Raw genomic sequence first — 25107 nt, forward strand, 5'->3', positions numbered from 1 at the left:
AAGGCAACCTTCCAAAAGATGTTTGACAGAGACACCACATGGGGGAGATGTTCAGCTGCAGCTATTGCATGCATGAAGGATAAAGCCTAGTCTTGAGCTTTGTTGTTATTAGGAATCTATTACAAATGCTTTACATACACAAAAAAATGGAAGTATAATCCTACATATTTGGAGTTTTTTTTAGAGGGTGGAGCCAACCGAATTGTGAAAGTGCTATATCGATCTCAAACTTGCAGCCCATGAAGAAATATTTTGCTGCACCTTATGCAATAGAAAATTTTAGTATTAGTGTAGCTCGTGCTTATTTTGCCACAGGAAATAAAAAAAAACTGATATAATTTTAAATACAATGTTATCATTTAGAAAAATAACTAAATAAACATTTAAAAAAAAAAAAAAATTCAATAAAATAAAAACATCACAAATTGTATTAACTCTGAATAGTATAAAAATGATAGTAATAACATCAAAATAAATATATATTTTATGAATCCTTAGTAATTAATTTAATATTTTCCTTTTAGTCTAGCTCACGTGTATTTTGCTCCCAGAATCGTTTTTTATTTGATTTCATATAATATAGCTCAAGCTAATACAAATATTTGGTGGTGTTTTTACCTTCGTTTACTAGTTAGCCACAATGTATTTGCTATAGTAGTCGCTTTTCGGTGAAATCCTTGATGCAAAACTATTTAGGAATTTGTCACCTAAGATAGAAGAGATTTAACAACTATGGCTCTGCTAAATTTCAGCTGTTAGTCAAAAGACTTTTGTAGCACTCGCTCGCTTACGCCGACACATCCCGTTTGAGCAGACGGGCCTTCTGCTAAGTCATTAATGCCGCCGTGTTCTACAGACTGAGGGAGGGACAAAGGTGAGCGCTGGGAAGAGGGATAAAGATGCTGAAATAGACCAGCCAATAGAAGCTGGAGGCTAATAAGGGAGGAGTAAAGAACGCAAGGACTGAGTTGTGCCCGGAATAACAGAGGGAATCCAAGGTCTAGATATACCAATCTTGAAAATGACATCAGGGCTCTTAGCTAGATCTTTTTGATTTCAGTTTGTATTTACCTTTACTGGTTGCCCTGGACCTGCTGAAGAAGACTCAGGGCCGGCGCAGGGTCACCAGAAAGGGGAGCCGCGTGGCAACCAGGTCCAGCAGAAAGCTCAAGCGGCGTCTCGGCGGTGCCATGAGGACTGCTCGTAGGGCGAGCAACGTGGAGGTGCCCTCCTTCCTCCGGCAGCTGGTCAAAGAAACGGGGAAGATGGTGACTTTTTTTTTCAAAGGCGGCTCAAGAGAAAAGGGCACGGAGGAGCAGGACAACTGCGACGAAGACGACGACATGCCCAGCCCGTACCTAGAGAGGCCTATTTTGGAGAAGCACGTAGCCGAGGGGGGGTCTGAATCCGGGGTGAACTACGCGGTGGCGAGCATGCAGGGTTGGAGGGCTCAGATGGAGGACGCGCACACGTGCATGCCTCACATGAAAGGAGAGCTGAGTGAGTGGGCTTACTTTGCCGTGTTTGATGGACATGCAGGGAGCACCGTGGCACGGTACTGCTCGAAAAACTTGCTGGACCACATCCTCTCCACAGGTACTGAAAAATGCAATCAGTCAGAATACAGCGATATTATGTTAGAGGGACATATTTAAGGCACTTGCAAGTAAAAACTGGGGGATTTGAACTCAAATCTAGTAACATGAATGGGAACCAACAAGTTAAATAAATGCCTATGAAAGGTTAAACAATAGCTATTCCAACAAGCTAAAAAAGTGCCTATAAAAGGTTAAGGGTATTTCAACAACAAAAAAGGTGCCAAAACACATGTAGATAGACAACGTAATACTACAAATTTGTAGAAAATAATTAGAATACCATTACAGCAGTTCTCCAAGTCATTTGACGTGGTGATGAAAGTCTTCTTATTGTGTCTTCATCACTGCATTACGCTTCCTCCCCTAAAGACCACCAAAACAAGTGCAAATAATTCATAATTAGTTATATTATTTATAAAGTAAAATTCCATACAACGTATATATTGTTCTTATTAATGTAATCAAATCAATCACTTAATTTTAACTGAATTTTCAACTCACAAACGTTCACCTTATTTTAACCATTTACTGCTATGAATGAATTTTAATAGATTTAAATTATTGGATTGTATTTAATTAAGTTAACACCACAATGCAATAAATATCCCCACTCTTTAAGCAAATGCTTTTCAGCCTGCACTTTTGTCACCATAGCAAAAAGTCTTGTTTACGTCTTCACAAATCTAAACCCTAAAGTTTCCAGAAATAATGTGAAATTTCCCTGTGTTTGACACAGAAATGGTAAAAGCAAGTGAAGACCCAGAGCAGGTGAAGGAGGGCATACGCGAGGGATTTCTCAAAATTGACCGCCACATGCACAAACTGGCCCGCGAGGACAACTGGGACCGCAGCGGCAGCACGGCGGCGGCCGTCATGATCTCCCCGCGATACATCTACTTCATCAACTGCGGCGATTCGCGCACTTTGCTCTGCCGCGACGGCCAGCTGGTTTTCTACACGGAAGATCACAAGCCTTTCAATCCCAGGGAGAAGGAGCGCATTCAGAACGCCGGCGGCTCGGTCACGCTGCAGCGCATCAACGGCTCGCTCGCCGTGTCCAGGGCGCTCGGCGACTTTGACTTCAAGGAGGTGGACTGGAGGCCGGAGACCGAGCAGCTGGTGTCGCCCGAGCCCGAAGTGTACGAGGTGGAGCGGGCGGCCCGGGACGAGTTTGTCGTGCTGGCGTGCGACGGCGTTTGGGACGCCATCGGCAACGAGGAACTCTGCGCCTTCGTGCGCTCCCGCCTGTTGGTTTGCGATGACCTGCGAGAGATTTGTGCGCAAGTCATTGACTTGTGTCTCTACAAGGTGAGGAGAAAACAAAAGTGCTAAAGATGACCTAATGCAGAAATCCTAGTTTCACATTTCTTACCCTATTTTTCCTTTTACAACTGCCCAAAAAATGGCATTTATACAGTAGTTTTTGCTTTTTGGTTGACCAAAAGACCGACGACCAAAAGACCGGCGACAAAACAAGGTAAAACAACACGGTCTACGCATCAATAAAAGCCAACAATGGCCATGAGCAGTTTGACTGAGCCGACGTGTGAGTGTATAAGAGTTTGTATGTACATGCGTTGTCCCTTTAAGAAGCTACGTCAGTCAGGGTCTTAACAAGTTCTCCAACAAAAAAACAATAAAAGTCCGGGAAATTTGGAGCTTTTCTTTAGCCTAATAATTACTAGGGCATTAAGTATGACTAAATAGTAATCGCAGTTTGTATTTAGGGAATTTGAGCAACGATTTAAATGGTAATTATCAATAACCTTCCGGGCGAACAAAAGACCGGCAGCCAAAAGACCGGCGACCAATCGACCGTGTACCGAAAAAGTACCGCTTTAAATGATTACCTTTGTGCCTGTTAGTTGGCATGGTTGGCATGGTTACAAGACGTGCTTTTATGAATGGACAGCTTTACATTGAAGGACGTCGTGTGTGGACATGGCGGCGAAGCAGTACACTGACGTCTAATTGTAAGCAGATTAGTCCTGCCTCCGTGTTTAAAGCGTCAACTTGACGCTATATATAGGTGTTTACAGTATAAGCTACGTTGGGAGCTTTGATGACACGTAAGGATTAGGACTATATGTAAGGGAGTAAGTACCATTAATCAATATACACTAGCTCATCGGCATTATCTAACTCTTGCTTGCCGTTCTATTTATTTCACCTGAAAAGCTTAGTGTGACTGCATTCCTGAGCCTTGCTGATGTACATTGTTGACTATGTTGATGTCATCGGGCACAAAGTAGACCATTATTTTAGCACCCAACAGGACAATTTTTGATGTACTGCATTATCCGCACTATAAGGCGCAACTAAGACTCAAATTTTCTCAAAAGGCAGCAGTGCGCCTTCTAATCTAATCAGCCTTACATATGGATCAATATTGGTTAATCCCTGTATAAAATTCCCTTTACCACAGCTCCATCAAGTGGATTTATAACCACTACAACTACGCTACCGCTACCATATTTTATAATCTGGTGTGCTTTATAATTGAAACAAATTTTAAGATACGGTATGCATGATCAGAACATTTAAATTTTCACATAGAATCGTTAGAATTCAGTCCTTTGTCGTCTGTTATATAGCTCGACCCTTTTATGATGTTTCTACATTTTGGCATCATTTCAATCAAGCATATCAACGTTTCGCCCCATGCAGGGCAGCTTGGACAACATCAGCATCATCATTGTGTGCCTACCTGGGGCCCCCCAGGTTTCGCAAGAAGCGCTGCGGCAGGAAGAAGCGCTCGAACGCCATATTGACATGAAAGTAGAAGGTGCTTCTCTCAGACTCTAAAAAAAAAACAATTGTACGTGTTTATTCCCTAATACAGGATATTTTCCTTTACAGAAATCATTCAGACGATGCGCTCCAAAGATGAAGATCCTGACCTTTTGTATGTGATTAAGTTCCTCGCTGAAGAGGAGATACCAGGACTTCCATTAGGAGGCGGTATAACCAGCAAGTAAGAACTGAAACACATAAGAAAAAAAAATTGGATGCACTCTCAAGAATGTGTAGATTAAAATTTCCCTATTTCACCATTTAGGCGAGACTGTATCATCTCTTCGTATCAGAAACACGTCGCAGCTCACAGGACTCACGACCCAATGGTAAGTATACACAAAACATGTGACACACTATTTTACATCTCAGGATTTCATTTTTGAGTGAGTTTGGTGATTTTTGCCCTTTCAGGATATTGGTGGATCAGAAGAAGAGTTCAACTAATGGTGTTTATTGAGTATTTATTCAGTGTATTCATTTCAATTAAATTGCGGCCATTTTTAGAAATGAAAAATTGAAAAGTGACAGTGCTCAACGAGTACTACGTGTTGGGAAACTTGTGCTTGGAAACTGCTCGTTATACGCGTATCATTCTGCCTTTACAAGGAAAAAAATTCAATTTATTCTGAGAGGAATTCATTTTCATGTGTTTTTCAGTATAATGCAGTTGACTTTCTACTTTCTGGAGTAAATGAATCAGAAAATTAACATTCTTGGAACATTATAGCTCACCCGCTGCGATTGTCAGCGAATGACGTTCAATCTACATGAATTGGACAACACATCAATGGAACCAATGAGTTAAATATTTAGAATATAGATGGGTTTCCTTGTATATTTTAGGAAATTCATATTTGAATTTGCTTTATATAATTATGTGACTGTATGATTTGAAATAATAGAGGTAAATGTAAATTAATTTTACAACAAATAAACTCTACAAGTTCCTGATGGTCCAGTGGTGCATATTCTGACTGAAAAGTGTTTTATAATATTATAGCAAGTGATGTTAAAAAGATAGCAAACTCAATTTTGGACACAAATACATGCAAAAAAAAAACAAAAAAGGTTTAATAATGAAATTAGAGAAGTTAAATTAAGTTAAGTAACCATAGTGTACTCGTTCAATTAGTTTTCACTTCATGTCTGCTAGGATAGGCAAAAAAATATTTTTGGGAGACACATTTTGTATTGGCTGTTATTAGATGCTTACCTATTACAGAGATGTTACTGTACAGTAGGACCACGACCAACAACGTGCTCGCCGCATGTGGCGTTTCATGGTCTTGTGATGATAGACACCGAAGACAATACTCTATGGAAGTTAACACAACGGTGCCAGAGTTCAAAAGGTGACAAAAGGCACGATAGCATAAGAGAAGAAGTCGGGGAAGGACGGGGATACCGAGAATTGGCAGACAGATAGATGAGTCGAGAACTGCAAGGAAGGTCTTTGTCGTGTGTCTTCAGAATGTCTTGTGAGGGTGTGTGGTGAGGATCGCCACCTGTGTATTAAGTGACTCAGCAGGGCCCTTATTGGATAGGTTTTTCTTCTTATTTCCTCACTTCACAAAAGTCAGGACGGCAAGATACAAGCTGATCGGAGTTCTACCAGAGGTGAAATCTAGGAGGGACAAAAACACGGTGAGTAGTGGCGGTGTTTTTTTTTCATCAGCAAGTATCAAATAGAGTAATTTGGATTATGAAGAATCTGTGTTTATTTCAAATGATAAAACATTTCAAAAAGGGAAGGAAAAGAGGATTCTTAGAAATGCTTTAACACAGCGTTTTATGTGCACAACTAATAGAAAATATTTGGGCAATTTGCAATACGAAATGCTCCCTAGCCAATATTAAGTTGTGTAATGGCTAAGCAAATATCTAAATATGATAGTTCTTATAGTTATTTATGGGGTGAAATATAAATAATAGATCGTCTATTGGTTTTATACAGTATAGAAAATATTTATATATACATACACAGTGGTAGTCGTCAAAATATACCTTACGTGATGGAAAAAGAAATGTACTCAATAATTTTTACTATGGTTACTGTGAGTGTCAGAATACAATACAATACCAAATACAGAAGAAATGTGTATTTTAATGATACAGACTTTTTCGGTCCATTTAAACGTTTTTAAAAGGCACTTCAACTTCAGACTGTTTTGGCTAGCTCGTGTTTTTGAAATAGAATTAATTTCAACTCTTCATAGTGATGAAGATGACTAAATGAGTGTTTTAAAATGCCCCCAGATTATTTATTTAGTCAAATACTTTTTGGGGAAATTCATATGACGAAGTGGTAGTAGTAATGTTAAGTATTGAAAATGGAGGCCAATGATCTTATCAATGCCTTGGGGGGCCTCAACCAGATGTAGTGGAGGTGATTAAAACACCTGTCAGGAGCAGGAAATGGTGCCAAACATAATAAAAAGCAATAACTATGAACTCTAACCTTCAGCACCAGCGCCATGCCCCTGAACGTCGGCGACAACGGCTACGGCAGCGTGGCCGGTCCGGGCCTTTCGTCCAGCGGGGCCGCCAGCTCCTCGGAGACGGCCGCTTTGCTCGTCCCGGAGCTCCAATTTGGGGAGCAGGACCAGGGCGACGAGTATACATGGCGGCCCATGAGCAAGGAGGAACTCGAAGAGACGGCGGGCGGGCCGGGGTGGAGGAGGCTTCGTTGCTACCTGGTGGTGCTCTTCTGGCTGGTCTGGTTGGCCATGCTGGCTGCCGCCGTGGCCGTCATCTTGACCAGCCCTCGACCCGTGGAGACCCCGCTGGCCTGGTGGCAGGAGTCGCTCTTTTTCCAGCTGCAACCTGACCTCTTCATCGGGACGCCACCTGGGAGCTCGGAGGCAGTCGAGGGTAAGACCCTAAGAACTTAGAAGTTAACAGTGCGGAAACTAATAAGTCGCCAAATGGAAAAATAATAGACAACTGGCTAGTGAACGGCAGTTTAATGAAATGACTGATTTACGGACCAACGACGTTGTCGTTTATTTGATGCCCTCTAGTGGTACAAAGTGGCATGTCACACTAACCCATATTGGAAAGAGTATACATACTAGTACTAGTTATAAACTTTATTTTATTGCCTGTCATTGACAACATTAAAAATAATTTAATTAGATTAATTTAGATTCTGTTTTGGTCAAAGTGAGCAACTTGCCCTGGCAAAAATTAAGTACTATAGTAAAAGTGCCTAATGTTTTGTTGAATGTATTGTATCCTGATGACATGACAGATATACAGTACTTTTTTTTTCTTATGCAAAGCACTGTGTGATCAACTCCCTTACCTGAAGTCTTTGGGCATCAGTGCTCTGGTCCTGAGGGGATTGTGGGACCCTTTAAATGACACCGGGGAGCACCCGGCGACTCTGCCTTACGTACGGCATCTTTTCAATGAAAGCAACAAAGCAGGTGAGTGAGACAAAGGTTTTGATTTGGAATGGAATGGTTCGGAATCCTTTCCAGGGTCGTTGCTTGACCGTGTTCTCGCAGGCTTCAAAGTGGTTCTGGACGTGTGCGAGGAGCAGAAGGCGGAAAAAAGTGAAGAGGACGCACAGGTGACACGTGTTATTATTATTATTATTTTAAAATGTTATATTTAATAAGATCTGCGTTGGTATTTTCACAGTACACACTTCGGTTCTGGTTGAGTCAAGGTGTGGCAGGATTTTTAATCTGTGACACAGATGCAGCCTTTACACAAAAGGTTATTCCTTTTTTTTAGCCTGTTGAGATGTTCTTTTGAATCCATTGAACAGGGGGGTTCTTTGCATTGCAGAATTTAGTTCAGTGGAGGCGTATTTTGGAGGAGTTTAGTAAAGAAGATGAGGAAAGGTATCAGTGCAAGGTTAGTGAGAAGATTCCACTTTATGCTTTAGCGTTTTGTTTTGTTTTTAGGATTGTTGTGGTCAAACAAACGCGAGAGGCGCTTCCTTCCCTGAGGGTCTCCAGCCAGGAGCTCAATGTCACCTTGGTGGACGTGGTCCTGAAGTCGGTGCTGCCCCAAAGGCCTCGCCTGCCGTCCGATCGTCAAGTCGGGGAGGCCATCGAGGCTCACCTTCAGACGCCTGAGGAGGACACGTGGCTTGGCTGGATGGTAAGTTGTAGATAAATCGTGAAAAAGCAGTCATTTGTCCATTTTAATGCTACTTCTCTATTTTTAGGTGGGATGCAAAGCCCCATCTGACCTGAAGAGACTGCTGCTGGTGTTGCTCATGACGCTGCCAGGGACACCGGTGGTCCAGTACGACCAGCTAGAACCTGCACAGGTTTAGTCAAAGCTCTGCAAATGATTTTTATTTTATTTATTTTTTTAATATTTGAACTGAAACATTTTGTTTTCCTTTGTGTCAGGGAGGAAACAGCAGCGAATCATCTGATATCACAGTGAGTGTTGTAAATCGTTTGAAAATGCATTGATTTTCCGCTAGAGAGAGCCAGAGTACAACCGAGTTTGAGACAATTTAAGATGAGAAGTTTGTTCTTCCTTTCAGCATACATTCAAGTCAAGACATTCAATAACGGCCCTCTTGAAATCTCTGAGTCACAACAGAGCGCGTGAAGAAGCGCTCCTCTTCGGAACTTTCACTTTTCTTCCCTTCAACAAGTCCTCCAACGCCAGCGAGGACTCTTCGCCGCCCATCCTGGCCTTTTTACGTTCGTGGGGCTGCGTCCACTTTCTGGTGTTGCTCAACGTCGGGCCGGAGGCCCGGCCCTTGGACCCCGGCTGGGCCCCCGCCCTGCCCGAGGCTGGCGTCTTCGTGGTCAGCTCGGCAATGGACCGCATGGGCGCCGTCGCCCTTGACACGTTGGTGCTGCAGCCCCGGGAAGCTGTGGTGGTCAAACTGTTTGAGCCGGGAAGTTACTCGTAATGTGGTGAACTCGATGACATTTTCTTAAATGTGTTCTTGTATAAGTTGAATAAAAAGGGATTTACAACAGAAGGAACTTATTTTTCTTTGCTTAAATTGTTGTTGTGACCTTTTAAATTTTGAATTCAGTGGAACAATCTGGAGCTTTTAAAATGACTCATTCCAAATACAAGCATGAGCATTACTGACAGTCACGAACATAGAATCAAGTGACATAAAAAAGATTAAAAATCCACATTTTCATCATAAAATACAACAACAAAAAACACTTGTATACACATACATTGCAGTATTTAGGTAACATTTAATTTCACATTTTAAAAAAAAACATTAGGTGCTATAGAATGTACTTTATAAATTACACATCAAATTCGACATTCATTTTAGCAGATTTACAGAACGGGTCACGGCAAGTAGTTTGGCTTGGATGTCATGCACAGATGAACTTTAAAAGACTTGAAGTCAGTGAATAAAAGACCAAGGCTGGCAACAACAACAAAGAGGGATGAATGCATATTTGAAAGCTAAAATCACAACAAGTCACATTGAACAGCCCGCTAATGTTAACATAGACTAACTTAGAGGGGGTGGGAAATGTTTTTTTTTAAAGGGTTGCACCAAGTGTTTAGTTCAGACGTCCTGACGTCATGTACCGGGCGACGTGGGTAAACCCGCGTAAAAGCCGTTGCGCGACACGTCCGGAGATTTGCGTTGAATGGCGTGGCCCTCCAGGGGCACGGCGGCGGAGTGAGCGGGGGTCTTGACCCCAGCCCCTCGGCCAAAACGGCAGCTCAGCAGCGAGCGCAGGTGTCGTAGGACCGACTTGCGGCAGATGATGAACACCCACGGGTCCACGATGGGGTTGAAGGCGTAAAAGCGGAAAGCGGTCAGGTTCTCCCTGTCGCCGCTGAACGGGTGGATGGCGTTGATGAACCCGGCGAACTGAGGAAACGGGGAGAAAGTTTTAGCATGGATTGTGGGGATTTTTGGGGGTGCATTTTTTGTTTTCAAACAATACAACAAAGGCAAAAAGTGCGATATTCAAGGATAAACTGAGGGTGTTGGAAAAAGCTTACGTCTTGTGCTTATTGTTATTGAGCCTATTCACAAATGCATTAGTTTTCGGTGGGCTTAACCAAGACCGATCTTGAATATACAAACCAATATACAAACCAATTATTATTAACAAAATGACCAACATTTAAAGACAACATTTTTAAAAAACACATTCTTGGGGGGGGACAATTAATTAAGATGGATTGAGATATCCATTTGTTAAATCAAATTGAAATGGATCAAAAGCCAAACAGATTAAAGTTGATCCTGTTTTGTTTATTTATTTATTTTGTCAGAAATGTTTTAAAAACTAAATTGTCAAACACAATTATTGCTTTGTATTTTTCTTGCTTTATGTTAAATGCATAAAATAACATTGTATTGAAGTGCAAACACATAAATGCCATCCTCTGTAGGGTTTAAGTCTGAAGATTGTCTTCTTTCCGGGGTACTTTTCCGTCCAAAGGGCGGCCATTTTAACAAAGTAGTGAATAATCCACCTGTTACTGTTTTCGATTGTACTTTTCCAAGATGAGCTAATCTCCACTTTGGGATCAGGAACATGTCCAAGTCAGACAGATGTGAACACAGTATTGTTCTTTTCCTGGTATAGCAGAAACGCTGCCTAAACTGCAGTTCAAGCAGCCAGACGGCAGCAGCTGGAAGCTGAAAGACAAACAGCTGCTCCGTGAACGCCGGCGTTTCTCACCTCATTCCTCAGATCAATCAACGAGCATTCATAACCTTTGTGGGAAAAATCCCAACAAAGCTTACAATCCTTGATGACTGATTCTTTTTTTCAATACTAACGTAAAATGTTTCCCTGTTGCTAGGGCCTCCAACGTAAATTTGGTGAAAACGGAGAAGTAAGAGTGGGAGGAGTTCCGCCCTGAATACACACTTGCACTCACATGGTTGTGGTTAAGTTTGACATTTGTGCAAGACGTGGGAGAGTCTCGAATGAACTAATGTACACAAGCGGAGAACTTATGGAAGAGTGTTGTCATCGTGCATATGTTGCGTGGTGGGAAAAAAGTGGAGGCTAAACAGCAAATGTGTCGTCATGGTGGGGATTTGAGGTCCTGTTTACCTTTGCGAGTACCACTACAACAACATAAAGGTTTCTTGTCATAACTGGAGTGTCTATCTGTCCCTTGACTCAGATGAACCATTACAGTTTTGCAATAAGAAGCAATACACAGGACTGTAGTTCTTAAAACTGAATACATTTCCCCTTTTGCCACACGATTTATTTTAAGATTAGAACTCTATTTCATCCTGTAGTCGGGACATTTCCTTGGTTACACTAGCAAGACAGACACAGAAGACATTGCAGACCTAGGTAAAAAAAAACTGGAGCCACACACAGGAATTCCACAAGGTGGGAACCTGCTGCAGACTGAAACTGAGGTTAAATATGCAATAATTCCAAGATGATCAGACGGTCCATCAGAACAGCTCCAAAGAAGTCTAGGGCTAGCACAAAGAAACCCAGCCACGCGACAGGTGGGGACGAGTCGCACAAGATACAAGACAACAAAGCAAAAAGCACAAAGTACAAAGAAAAGTCCATGCGAAAGCATGAAGAAATATCCCAAATTATTAACATTTGCGTGGGTTTTCTCGGGGTACTCCAGTTTCCTTCCACATCCCATAATCCAATCCCACATGCTGGGATAGTGTCCAACACCCCCCACGATCCTAGTGAGGATGAGGGATTAAGAAAATGAATGTTTTTTTCCTCTCTACATATTCTGCTTGTCCGACATATACTTCGGTACAATTTATAGTCCAGAAAATATGGCACTTATGATTGAAAAATCACAACAAATAACTGTGTGACCAGATGCCAGATTTTCCAATGTCAGTGAATAAGTAAAGCACATTAACAGAGCATTAGAAACACACTTTTTCGACACCATACAGCCATTTGTTGTCCTATGAGTGCATGTTATCATCCATCACCAAGTATCACCATTTGCCTCTGCGCTGTGAACACAAGTCCACCAATCACGTTGTCTTTATACACCACAATATTAATGTGTTTGGCCAATCAAGAACAGCCTGAAGGTACGTACGAGCCAGTGCCAATTGGAAAGTAGAGTGTTTGTTTTGCACTGTGCACTGGTGCAAACTCATCTATCATCCTGTCATGTTCCAGTGGCGTACACAAAGTGTTAGGCATGTTCAACGACAATGTTTTCTCTAAACCCGCGCGATCATCGGGCCAACTTGACTATAATTTGTTCTATTGGACGCTTTTCAAAATGGGTGTATAAGTTAAATAAATAAATAAATCAAAGAGCTGTTGCTCATTCATACTCGCAGTTGGTGAAAAGTTCAGGCAAAGTAAAGGTCAAAGATTTCAAACTAAGAGCAGACGTCAACAAAAAAAATGTATTTATACATACACATTATAATAACCAAATTTTAAATTACAATGTTAATGAAATAATTTTAAAATACAAAAGCTCAATTAAGAATATGAATAATTCATTGCAAAAAACAAATATGGAATAAAGAAAATATTCTATGAAGCAAAAATAATCTTAAATAAATCCAATTATTTACTTGTTTAAAAAAGGATCTTACTGAAATATATTTTTAAACAATAAAAACAAAAATAAGAGATTTGAAAATCTGGGGGCAAAAAAAGCATGAAAGCCATTAACTACTGTCCAAATGAATGCATTAATCAGCAGTTAATTAGAAATGTAAACCAAACACAAAACTACAACAAAACCTACTCAGCTAAAGACTCAAATATAGCCATAATATAGTCATTAAATAGTACTTTCGCAGCCCAAAAAAAGCTTACATTAATCTAAAATAAGATCAATATTATAGTTGGCTTAAAAATTACATTAAGAGAAAATCCAATTCACTTAAAACTAAATTAAACCAAAGAGCTAATATTTTTCGCCGCTCAGGGACATAATTAGCACATTTTCACCTAATTAAGCATCCGGCGAGTTTCCCTCTTAATGCCACGTTACGCAGCAACCACTGCGGCGCTACCTAATCGGCAAACACGTTAATGAGCATTATCATGTCATTATTTTTGCTATGCGTCACGCCTGCCGTGGCCCCGTGATGACACCCCCGACACATCTGGACACACTTTGTTCTAGTCGCTAGGTTTGGATGCTTTGTTCTGGACCGGACGAGTCATGCAAGATGGCCAATACGCCCACGACTTAACGCTAATGGCCGTCTGAGTGTTTAGTATGAGCTCCACTGTCTGTAATTCTCCAGCCTTGGAATAATCTTGGCTCCAAATTGCTTCCTGATTCTATTTGACCGTCCAATCAATAGACAGGAAAAATGCTTTCCTGGCTTTTTAGCAAGCATCATTTACAAGTTGGTGTGGATGCTGATATCCATTTAGAACCATATTTTTTTTACGTAACAACTGCCGCAATACCCAGTGGAATGAAAACCAATATGGAAGTTGCATTTCAAATTCTCCTTTTCAGGGATGATGACCACAGTATTGTTGAATAATTTAGGTCAGTAAAAGTCCCTGATAAGTGCTAAACTTGATGTGAATGTTAGGTTGTGATGGGATGGTTTTTTAAAACCAAAAATAGCCACTTGGCCTATAAAGGTTAATAAATGGGGTTGAAATAAATGGCGATAGAATGCAGAGTTAGCAAAGAGGAAGTCATGTTGAAACTGGGAAAAGAGAAATGAAAACAGGGAAGGCAGTTGCTAGAAATCTTTAAATATATATTTTTACGGGAGCCTGGTGGGTGAGCGGTTAGCGCATTGGCCTGATGTTATGGGGTTGAGGGTTCGATCGCCGAGTCAGTCCTTGGTTTGCAAGTTCTTCTCGTGCTTGTGTGGGTTTTCTCCGGGTACTCCGGTTTCCTCCCACATCTCAAAAACATGAAGAGTAGCCTGGTTGAACACTCTAAATTGGGCGAGTGGTTAGCGCATTGGCCTCGTGTTCTGGGGTTGAGGGTTTGACCACTGAGTTAGGCCTCACTGTGTGGAGTTTGCATGTTATCCTAGTGCTTGTGTGGGTTTTCTCCGGGTACTCCGGTTTCCTCCCACATCTCAAAAACATGAAGAGTAGCCTGGTTGAACAGTCTAAATTGCCCCTAGCTAAAATTGGTTATTATATTTTATCTATTTATACATTTGGATTTATTTGTTTAGATATGATTTTTGCAAAGACAGGTAAAATACTACAACTAAAGATTTCTGTCATGATGAAGAAAAACATCTCATCTTCTTGCATTGTCTTCTTGCTATTTGCTACCATAGTATTTAAAGTCATTTCCTGTGTCAAATTGGACATGGATTGCCGTCAATAAAGAGTTAAGCAGGGTGAAGGAAGGATACTTCTGGATGAAGTTCTTCCCACAATGCATGATCATTTTAGCTGGTAAACATTAGCCAGAGTTCACTGAGCTCCATAATGGCCAAACCACAGAGCCTTTCACAGTGTCTGCTTGTAATTATCCTTCTTTGTTTCATTTGAATCCTTTGTTGTGCATGACTAAGTTGTGTAATGCAACATCCAAATATTTTGGAACAACCACAGAGGCTTTTTTTTCACACTGACACTCCCTGCTTAAGTCTAGAACATTGAGATTAATCACTTTATTTTTCATGTTGACTTAAAACATTTGCGTTGAAGATCAACATTGACTTTGTAGTGCGGTGTTCCCTCGCCATTTCACGGTTCGACTTTCGCATCCCTCGGTGCATCGCGGATTGTCCCAATTAATAGCTAATTACAGTAATAATACTAGTCTATTGGTGCAAAATTTTTGTGCTACAAAGTCACACGAATGCAATTTTTATGTTTCAACTATCATTGTTTTAATTTGACACGAGGGTGCCGTATTTCACCGAGAACACTGAGCGGGCCCTGACACAAATCATCTTTGGTCTTCTACTAGTTACAAAATGTAGTTGTTAGGAATTTCCATTGTATGCTAGAGCGATTGGACAAACGTGTTAAATAAACGGCAGTGTTTCATTCTTAAGTCAACATCTAGTTGTTAGAAATTTCCATCGTATGCTAGAGCAATTGGACAAACGTGTTAAATAAACAGCAGTGTTTCATGCTTAAGTCAACGGAAAGTGGAGTAGGATGCGGCCATTAATAATCGATGGTAGATTTATTCCTGCAGTAACATCAAGACTAGTAATACATTTGGCCAAAGTCGACAGCTTTTACGACTACGTTGATGTAATAAATTTATCTATTAGCAGATTAGCTGGAGGCTGATGGTTTTAATGGGTGTTCGAACTTGCGTATGCGCCTTTTAAGTGTGTCCTTAATCAAGTTGTCAATGCGAAAAAGGGATGAAAGTGAAATTAAATGTTTTTAAATTAAAATGTACTTTAAACTGGGGAGGTTATTCTAGTTAATTTAGCAACACTTGGGATGTAGTAAATCCTCTTTTTTTAGTTTTAAAATTTGTCATGTCTTAAACTTATCATCACATGGCAAAAAAATGTGTCACTTGGAGAACACCCCACATTCATGTTCTGCTTTTTTGAAATTCTCCAGAAAAATGAGTCAGTCAAATTAAGAAATGGCAAGTATCCGAAACGCATTGGGGACCCACATTATGAAGCCAGATGATAGCACAGACATCTGAGATTTATTTGTCAAAATATGCCATATTTAATGAGGCTTTCTGCATCCGCCAACATACTCGTTGATAAGCAATACAAATCAACATCATTAAAGGTCGCCAGAATTTTAACTTGGGGGGCCTGGGACAGTTCATATTCCGAAAAATGTGGCTAATAGAGTTAAATCCAAATACAAAAGATGGTGATTTCAAAAAAACATGGATTTAAAAGTTAAAAAAAAGGCTTTGGATGCCAATCCAGGGGAAGATAGTTATCCTACAAGAGTCTTTTCTAAATCTTTTCAGTCTTTGGGTGCGAACGGAGCTAAAGAATTCCTCGGGGTGTTGACACTGGCAAATTTGGGTGTAAGCAGAAGGCAGGCAAGAGCATGAAGTGCAATATGATAAAGATCTGACATGACTGAACATAAAAGACAGTTAAGGCACAATTGGAAAGAAAACAAGGTGGCAACTAAACGACTGGCAGAAGTCAGAGAAGTTTTGAATTAGGAAAAAAAAACACTACATATTTCCTTTGATGAATTGCACCATAGCAGCAAAAAAATCAGTTCTAGTGGCCTTTTGAACTATTCACACGCTTTGATCAACAGCGCTGACGAAATTATTTCTAATCGTCCTTAGCAGTGTTGTTCTGGTTAACGACGACCATGTCAAAAATATTTTATTGATGAACGGTTTTATTACCACGACGACATAATGATAAGCTAAACACGTGTTTTGGGGGAAGAAAACATAACGAAACGTTTGCCTGTTTATGCCTGACGAAAGGATGGTAAAAAAGAGAAGTCGTTTCGATCAGATATTCACAAATGCTGATTTCGCCTTTAGCTTGTCAGACTGCATCCTAGCCTAGCGTAGCCTAGCCGTATTTGCTCGGAGGGTGCTGGAGCCTATCCCGGCCAACAACGGGCAGCGGCGGGGTAATTAATTAATTAATTGGTCGCCAGAGCCAATCTGATACCACCTTGTCTAATCACATAACGAGCATTAGAAAAACATTTAGAGATGTTTTTATAACTACCGTATTTTCACGACTATAAGGCGCACTTAAGTCTTAAATTTTCTCCAAAATAAACAGGGCGCCTTATAATCCAGTGTGCTTTATATATGGAAAAAAATAAAAATGTGTCATTCATTGAGGGTGCGCCTTATAATGTGGTGCGCCTTATAGTCGTGAAAATACGGTAATCTATAACTAGCCAAAAACCAGTGAATTTTTCAAGGTACGTCAATATATAGGCAACCCAGTGGTTAGGGATTCGGCCTCACAGTTCTGAGACCGAGAGCTCGATCCCAGCTATAGACCTTTCTGAGTGGCGTTTGCATGTTCACCCCGAATTTGCGCGGGTTTTTTCCGGGTACGCCGGTTTCCTCCCACAACCCCAGAACATGCAAGCTAAATTGGTTAAACACTTTAAATTGTCCTTAGCACTAAGCGATTGGTTGTTTATCTCCTTTTGCCCTGCAATTGGCTGGGTGGCCCCCAGCTGCTTCGCTGGGACAGGCTCCAGCACCCCCATAACACTTTATAGTCACATATTCACATAGTGTTCCCAAAACAAAAGATGAGTAAAGCAGAAAAAAAGCAGAGAACATCTCTCCTTGCTTTGAAGATTGCAACCTTTGCATTCCATCCACCGACACAAACGTCCTTCTCGGCTGTCATGGCCAATCAAATGAAGCCTCGGGGACTCTTAACCTCATTAAACAAATGACCATTTGTTCTTCAAGCCAATGCTGTCAAAGCACAAATTCCAACTAAGCAAAGCTGCGAGTCAATGTTTGCATTCATCTCGACAAACACGAACCATGCGTGAATGCTGAATGGAGGATTAAATGTCCTTTAACAATGAAAAGGCATTCCTGATTGTTAAGAATACTTTAGGAGAATCATCTTTCTTCTTATTGAACCTTTTTTTAATTGGCAGACAGCAGCTGCAGGGCAACAAAAGTACACCAAACAAAGCTGACCTTTGAAATCTTTTGACTTTCACACGAAGCGGGGCCACACCCTCTGGAAGAATAAATTCAGGGAGATGAGCTTTTTGTCAACACGTAATACGTCTCGCATAGAAGTCAAAGCACGGAGGCATGGATATTTCCTCCGATTTATTCCTTTGGCGGGCACACAATGTTTTGTTTGATGTACGACTGCTTCCTGCTTCGTCTGTCATGTTTTCCAGATTTACGAGGCGCTAATCTCTCGGCAATGTTGCTATTTAATTCATCGTCTTGCGCAATTGGCTCATAGCATGACTTCTTCAACCCACACAAGTGTCATTCCCCCACATTCAAAAATGAACTATGCTTTTCTTCTTTTTCTTTTTTGGGCAGCAGAAGGAAAGAACGATAGGGTAGGTTGTGATGTCTTGGGTTTATAGCACGAAAGCTAACAGTAACTGCAATATATAAAATATTTAAATATTTAAAATATATATGTAAATAGTGGTGTGGATTTAATTTGGACTTGCTAAAAAAATGACTGATGGAGCGTTGGATTTAATTTCACTTTGAATTAAGGATAGCACTCTTTTGTACAGTTCAGTTGTATTTAACTTTGAATACTTTGAGGATTGTTTTCAAACTATAATTTGGTTACAAATGATCTTTTTTAACCACTTACTTTTAAATGTCAACAAAATAATACATTTTCTGGGTAAGGTGTTTTTTTTTTACAGAGGCTGTTCCTTACAGATAGCCTAACGAATCTCATTACCGCTGCTCTATTATTGCGACCCTTTCATTAAGCGGGTGCAGGAGCATTTTGTTTGTGGGATGTCATCAAGTAAATTAAATTAAGTCAATAACGGCCTGCTGACTGAGTCACCACACGGAAACGGCACTAACGGATCCCTGTCATCGTGACACCAAAGCATGACTGATTCAGCCATTTTCCATCTTTTAATGATTCACGCCAGCTAAAAACATAACAATGAAGTACTTTCATCAGGAAACCATCAATCCTAAATAAAGACAGTTAAGTAAGGATTTAAGAGTACATAATCAGAACCACGGCTTTCACCCAACTCTTTATTGAGCTGACTATTGACTGGCAATTGCCATGGGAATAGCACGAAACCCAATTGCTAGTCTGTAACTGTGGTTAAGACGGCTGTGATCCAGAAAACAAATCATTAGCATTAGCGATAATTCCCTGTCAGCCCCTTCCCAGTCTAAATGAATTGACGTTCATGACAACCAAGGAGTTAATTACACTAAAGCTACCCAAAACACGAGTCTTATTTATCATGAAAAATAGCTCTCAGTGAGACACCCCAACCACACTTTACACCACACTGCAATAAATGTATACGTTTATTGACGCTGCCTATAAAATATGGCGCATGAACTCCACTCCTGTTTCGCAAAGAAATTGAACGTTCTTTTGCAGGCCATCTGTTGCTGCTATTGGTTAAGGCTGTTTTATATCTACAAGCTGTCCACTGAAATAACGCTATGAGCACCAAGGGGGTTTTGTTTTGGACTGCAAGTAAAGATGGTTTAGATCAAAGGTGTCTGGCACTGATATACTGGTTTGAGTCGTTTATGTGACAAGCTTGAGAAAAGAAAAATGGAGTCCCAATAGAAAACTCCCTAAATAGACACAGCACTTCCTTAATTCTTCTCCCACACTGTCCAAATAGCTCATCTTTTTTTCTTGTGTCCACAGGCCCCAAATTAGGAAAGGCGTCATTTCTTGATTTTTTTTTTAACTACTGTATTTTGTTAATAAGCTTTAAGGCTGCAGTTTCTTTATCCATAGGGGAAAAAAATCAGGAGTTTGGGGCCTCAAAACATTTTTTTTTAAAGGGCCTCTACAAAAAGACATAACAAATACTGATGCCTAAATGATCGCCTATTCTGGAATGTGCCAATTATGTTGCAGATGAAAATGTAAAAATGTCAACAAAAGAAGCAGAAGCAGTCCTTGCACAACAAGTAATGAAATTCAGAAACCCCCCCTGTTGTTGCGAGACCGGGCACTGATTTTGCATGCTAAGACATGACACAAATCGTCAGAACGTGAATACACACATAGAAAACACGCATTCGCAAATAGTCGCGGTCTAGTCAGTATGCATCTTAAACCTTAATTATCCTAATGGGAGTTAAAAAGAACTAAGATGCATCAGCCGACCAATCCATTTTTTTAAACTGCAATATTATGTGTAGCTTTTTTCTTGGACAAAAATCAAAAATCACCAAAATGACGATGAATTTATGTGTTACAAATAACACTTGAATATAGTACAGGTGTGTCATTGCAACAGCATTTTGTTTCTGGTGATTTAAGGTTTGATCACAAAGGCAACTGGTTAAACAGGTGAAAACCAGTTTGTCACTTGAGAGTGGATGAAACTTTTAAAATGTCTGATTTTCTACTCTCAAGTAATGATAGTGCTGTGCCTTCTTTATAATCACCTGGATGTCTAAGTAGGGTTCAGGAGTAAACGTTTACTGCGAAAACTAGTTTTGGGTGCTAAAAATCTGTGGAAATTTGAAGCTGACCTGATGATGTGAGATGATTGAAATTTAAATTCAGGTTTAAAACATTTATCTAAAGGAAAATAGCGTTTTTTTTTTTTTAATCTCTTGTGTTTAGTCAGGCTAAGTAGTTAACTGCACTAGAGTGCCAATAAGAGTTAGTTTTTCCTTGGCAGGGCCATTGTTATTTGAGCAAGTGTAGAAAATGTTTCTGGTGAGGGATTGTACATTAATTTCATGAGGATTCACAGAATTTAAAATCTTTTCTTACAAAATATGACGCGACTTGATGTCAAGGAAAGGAAACTAATCAAATGTCGGTCATTAATTTGAAGATAAGCGCTACGGCTAATGAATAAGACAATACATCAACGCAATGTTTACAATAGAATGTTTGTAGTCCTGATAGCCAAAAGACCAGATGCTTTCTCACACATCTGTTGGCAATAGTGTTAATTCTATTCGTGGAGGTCAGACGGAAAAAAATGCCGCTGCATTTTTGGCGATTGCCATGTGATTGTAACATAGGAAAATATTCTTGGGAGTCAGTAACAATCAGATTGTGGAGATGCGAACGAACCTGGGAAATGTGGGCTATCCGGCCTTGGTTCGTCACATCCGTCATGACATCGCTTGACATTCCCTAATTGACATGCATGATCTCATACTTGGTGTGGGTTTCAGACTTTACCACAAGAAGTGGAGTGAGCAATTGGGAGCAGGAATGAGGACTTTTAAGCCTTCCCATAAATGACCTGCACATAAACCCTTTCCGATCACGACCTCAAATTAGGTTTGTATTGACAACATTTACCCAGACTACATATCATACCTGTCAATTTATTAGTTTTCCCGTATTTTCTACGCTTTTTGATCATTTCAAATTGAGTACGCCGCATAACAACTTTTGTACAGGATTTTTTAATGTACGTTTTTTTGAAAACTGATCTTGTTTGACCTAATTCGGGTCTAATCCGGATCGGTCACTGGTAGCAGACGAAAACGTCATCGTTGACTGCTAATAATCTCATACTACGCATTCCCTTTTCACCCTTTTCACTATATAAATATAGCGCGTCAGCAAGCAATGTACCCAGACAGTCAAACTGTCAGTGACATCTACAGAATCTTGAATTTAGTGCATACTGATTAGGCACCCCGTCCACTTTGGAGAAAATTTTAGACTTTTAAGTGTGCCCTGTGTGAGTAAATATGTGTCGCGTTGCATTTGTATGTTTTTTTTATCGCTTACTGATAAGGGAAATTGCAATCATTAATAAAGGGACCAATTGGCCGAGGTTGACAGGTATGCTATATGCTCTGCCTAGTGTTTGAGTACGTACATGGAACAGATGTTGATTAACCTGATTGGCTGCTTTTCCCTAGGTATTACTCTCCTTTCAAATAGACAGAGTATGTCAAGGCAAAGTTTACTGCAGAGTACTGAGCAACTGACCTAGTTGGACGTGGTTTGAAACCCCAGGAGCAGAGTGATGCTACCACAAGACCTGTTAAGCATACATTTTACGGTCGTTTGTTGTTAAACGACAGTTAAAATGCAAATTCTGTGTTGACTGTAAAATTTTAGGTTTCTACATTTCATAACACTATCATCAAAGGAACCCACAGCTGCCGGTGTTTTAGCATAATTGGGAATTTTTTTTTGCAATCATACCAGGTTAAACTTCAATTTGATGGAATTCAGTCCTATAGCTACAATAATATAAGTTTTGAGGACCTGCTGATTATTCTCTATTTGATGAGGATACTTGACTGGTTGGTTGGACTTAAGTTGGATTACAATTTTATTGTATGTGTCATCCATGTCATTACGCAAGGTTGTTAATTGCTATTGTCAATCCGAACAATGCGTCTCAGTGACTGCTTTTTGGGCCATAGCATACAAAAAAGGGGGAGTACTTATATAATCTTACTTCTGCATGTATGAGAACTAGTTTGGCTTCAAATTGGTGGTGAGGATTCGTGTCAAACCACATCAACTTTTGACTTGACACACAAAGCGACTCTTTCCGTTGAAAACAAATCAGTCATACAGTAACATACACACACACACACAGAAGGTAGAATATGACCTCACCGTCAGTGGCAGCGAGCAGACGGCAAAGATGACGGTGATGAGCGCCAGCAGCACCAGGTGGTCCATCTCCTCCTCGCCCCTTCCAAACAAGGGCAGGCTCAGCTTCCTCTTCCTGCCGGTGGATTGGACCGACCCTCGCCGCATCAACTGGCTGCGGTGCATGCGACAAAGGCTGACGATGACCGAGCCGTTGCAGGCGAACACGGCCAGGATGATCAACGCCATGAGGCTGGAGTACGTGAGCGAGAAGGCCCGCACCCGCTCGGCGTTGGCGTCCCCCGTGGCGTCCATGTCGATAAAGCACCACGTCCCCGGGCAGTACTGCCTGAACTTGCCGATGCCGCCCAACGGCAGCAGGCAGAAGGCGAGGGAAAAGAGGTAAATGATGACGAGGGTCACCTTGGCGAAGCTTCGCCGGATGTGCACCGAGTAAAAGTACGGGTGGCTGATGGCGAGGCAGCGCTCCACCGCCATGGCGCAGAGGATGAGGGTGGGCGCCAGGCCGAAGAAGCTCATGGCGAAGCCGAAAAGCTGGCACAGGACCTCGTCGCCGAGGCCGGTGAGGGACACGTTGCGGGCGTAGCAGATGAAGACGGGTGGGCTGAGGAGACAAGTGCCCAGCAGGTCCGTGAGGGCCAGGCCCGTCACCAGGATGGAGAAGACGGACGAGGTGGAGCGGTGGTCTTTTCGGTGCACGCCCAAGATGAAGAGCGCCAGCAGGTTCCCGGCCACGCCGGCCAAGAACATGACGATGCTGGTCGCCGGCTTGCTATCGCCCTGCAACGTGAGGCTCGCGTTGCAGGGGGCGTCGGGACACGGCCCGTCGCAAAACGCGCTGGCGTTCATCTGGGAGAAAATTAAGCGGCTCCCAGATGTTTGGTGAGGTTTGGTTTCATTTGGAGACTAGTGTCTGTCCAGATACCAAAAAGAACCAGGGTGTTCTCAGTAAAGCATTCTGTGGGAAAAAGAAAAAAAATATGTTCTTACTGCATAAACAACTTATTCAAACCAAAACACAATGTAATCTTTGCAGGGGGATGCATAAATATCATTTCTGTAAACTTATAAATGCACATAAACACTTGAAAAACAGCATGGACAAGCTTTAGTGCTCATCATGTGCTTGTTTTTTTGTGTTTTACTGTGGAACAGACAACCTTTTTTATGTCATTTGTGACCCCCCAGTAGCTCTCTTTAGGACTGTCGCAATCTGTTGGCCACTTCCTGTTTTGAGTTTTGCAATGGCAAAGTAGTTGTTTTAATTGTGGTGACGACTTGGTTCTCAATGTGACAAAATATGAACTGCATGACGACTGTTCATCTCAAACAATAAATCTGTTCGTCCATATAAACTGTTTCAGCCATTCATCTCCTTTTTAGAGGAAATCAAATATACAAATGCATTCTAAAACTCAAAGTCAGATTAAACTCACCTGTAAAATGCCTTTTAGCATAAGACTGATACTGATAAGGGTTTACACCTGAAAGACAATATGTACAATAAAATGGAGCACTGATTTTTAGACGTTAATAAATTGAGCAATTTGTCCAAAAAAATGCAAGAAGAAATGGTTCATGTCATTCTCTTTTTCTACATACTGTATTGCATTGGGGGCATTACAAAAAAATGCTCTCAATACCCGGTTTCTGCATACCGGGGGGTTTCCACAACCTACAGATATACTCTACATACAATTCTACAAAGTAGCAAGACAGACACAGAAGACATTGTAGACCTAGCTAAAAAAAAGGCAAAAAATCTAAACCTTTTCAGCATGCAGACTTTTGACCCTGTATGTTTTGATTTGATTTTCATAAGATGTTCCAATTACAGTTGTAAAGTACTGTAAAGTACAACAGTTCTGTGGAGGACATGCTATTTCATAATCATAATCAACAAAATGATCAATGATGTTGCCAGTAGTGCCAGGATCTCAACAGTGGAAGTTACACACACGTAATTTTAGAGCTGCTTACCAGCTTTTCTGTGCTCAATCAGAATATTTCAATATAGCTGGTTGTTAGACCTATTAAAAAATTAAATTAAATTAATAATCTAGCCAAAATATGTATTGAAGATCAGACAGAAAGCGGTAACTCACTTTTCCATGGTGGTGTCCTTGTGAAGTCCACATGTGAGCCACGCTCAAAAGACGACCCAAGTTTGAAAGCGGCGCTCAGCAAAGCACTGTTTGACTGCATATTTTTACCCGCCCATACACTCCAGCACACACACACACACACTCACACAAACACTTTCTCTCTCTCTCTCTCTCTCTCTTGCTCGCTGTGACTTTCCCTCAACCGCCTTCTATCATATCGACACACCTATAGTTTTTCTAACACTATCACCCAAGAGAGACAAAACAGCATACAACTGAGAACGGGAAGAAAAGAAAAGCAATACATGTGAAAAGCAAACAACATTAGAGTTTTTTTCTGATTTTATGAAGCAAAATTAAACAACTACGAACAGACAAATGATTTTAAATTGCAAATTTAACAAACAGCAAGCAAAAATGCAACAAAACATTAAGGATCGACAATAGAAAATAATCTAGTAATAGCATG

The 25107-nt window shown here is 40.9% G+C and overlaps 3 protein-coding genes and 1 long non-coding RNA gene across 6 annotated transcripts; 2 read left to right on the plus strand and 2 right to left on the minus strand.

Moving 5' to 3' along the window:
- Positions 1-931: 931 nt before the first annotated feature.
- On the plus strand, positions 932-5350 carry ppm1na (protein phosphatase, Mg2+/Mn2+ dependent, 1Na (putative)). The gene is made up of 6 exons (XM_077611310.1): positions 932-1596; positions 2335-2906; positions 4266-4383; positions 4458-4572; positions 4657-4720; positions 4806-5350. The coding sequence occupies exons 1-6, from the start codon at positions 1191-1193 to the stop codon at positions 4836-4838; spliced, it is 1308 nt and encodes a 435-aa protein (XP_077467436.1). The 5' UTR covers positions 932-1190; the 3' UTR covers positions 4839-5350.
- Positions 4236-7355, minus strand: LOC144083446 (uncharacterized). Its single transcript, XR_013303548.1, has 5 exons — positions 6853-7355; positions 5800-6018; positions 5608-5709; positions 4499-4579; positions 4236-4399 (listed from the first exon to the last, which is right to left on the minus strand). It is a non-coding gene; the product is annotated as an uncharacterized LOC144083446 (long non-coding RNA).
- LOC144083440 (amino acid transporter heavy chain SLC3A2) lies at positions 6009-9348 on the plus strand. 2 transcript variants are annotated; one of them, XM_077611304.1, is made up of 10 exons: positions 6009-6038; positions 6859-7265; positions 7676-7822; positions 7904-7968; positions 8040-8117; positions 8190-8245; positions 8309-8507; positions 8575-8679; positions 8765-8797; positions 8905-9348. In XM_077611304.1, exons 2-10 carry the CDS (start codon positions 6869-6871, stop codon positions 9280-9282), a joined length of 1458 nt encoding a protein of 485 aa, XP_077467430.1. In that variant the 5' UTR covers positions 6009-6038; positions 6859-6868; the 3' UTR covers positions 9283-9348. The 2 variants fall into 2 exon arrangements, with proteins under 2 accessions (XP_077467430.1, XP_077467431.1); XM_077611305.1 differs by lacking the exon at positions 6009-6038 and adding an exon at positions 6746-6780.
- A 218-nt stretch (positions 9349-9566) lies between these two features.
- On the minus strand, positions 9567-25092 carry ptgir (prostaglandin I2 receptor). Of its 2 annotated transcripts, XM_077611314.1 has the most exons (4): positions 24639-25092; positions 23970-24017; positions 22537-23491; positions 9567-10224 (listed from the first exon to the last, which is right to left on the minus strand). In XM_077611314.1, the coding sequence occupies exons 3-4, from the start codon at positions 23380-23382 to the stop codon at positions 9928-9930; spliced, it is 1143 nt and encodes a 380-aa protein (XP_077467440.1). In that variant the 5' UTR covers positions 23383-23491; positions 23970-24017; positions 24639-25092; the 3' UTR covers positions 9567-9927. The 2 variants fall into 2 exon arrangements, with proteins under 2 accessions (XP_077467440.1, XP_077467441.1); XM_077611315.1 differs by lacking the exon at positions 23970-24017.
- Positions 25093-25107: the final 15 nt, after the last annotated feature.

Source organism: Stigmatopora argus, chromosome 10, assembly GCF_051989625.1.
Source record: "Stigmatopora argus isolate UIUO_Sarg chromosome 10, RoL_Sarg_1.0, whole genome shotgun sequence".
NCBI lineage: Eukaryota > Metazoa > Chordata > Actinopteri > Syngnathiformes > Syngnathidae > Stigmatopora > Stigmatopora argus.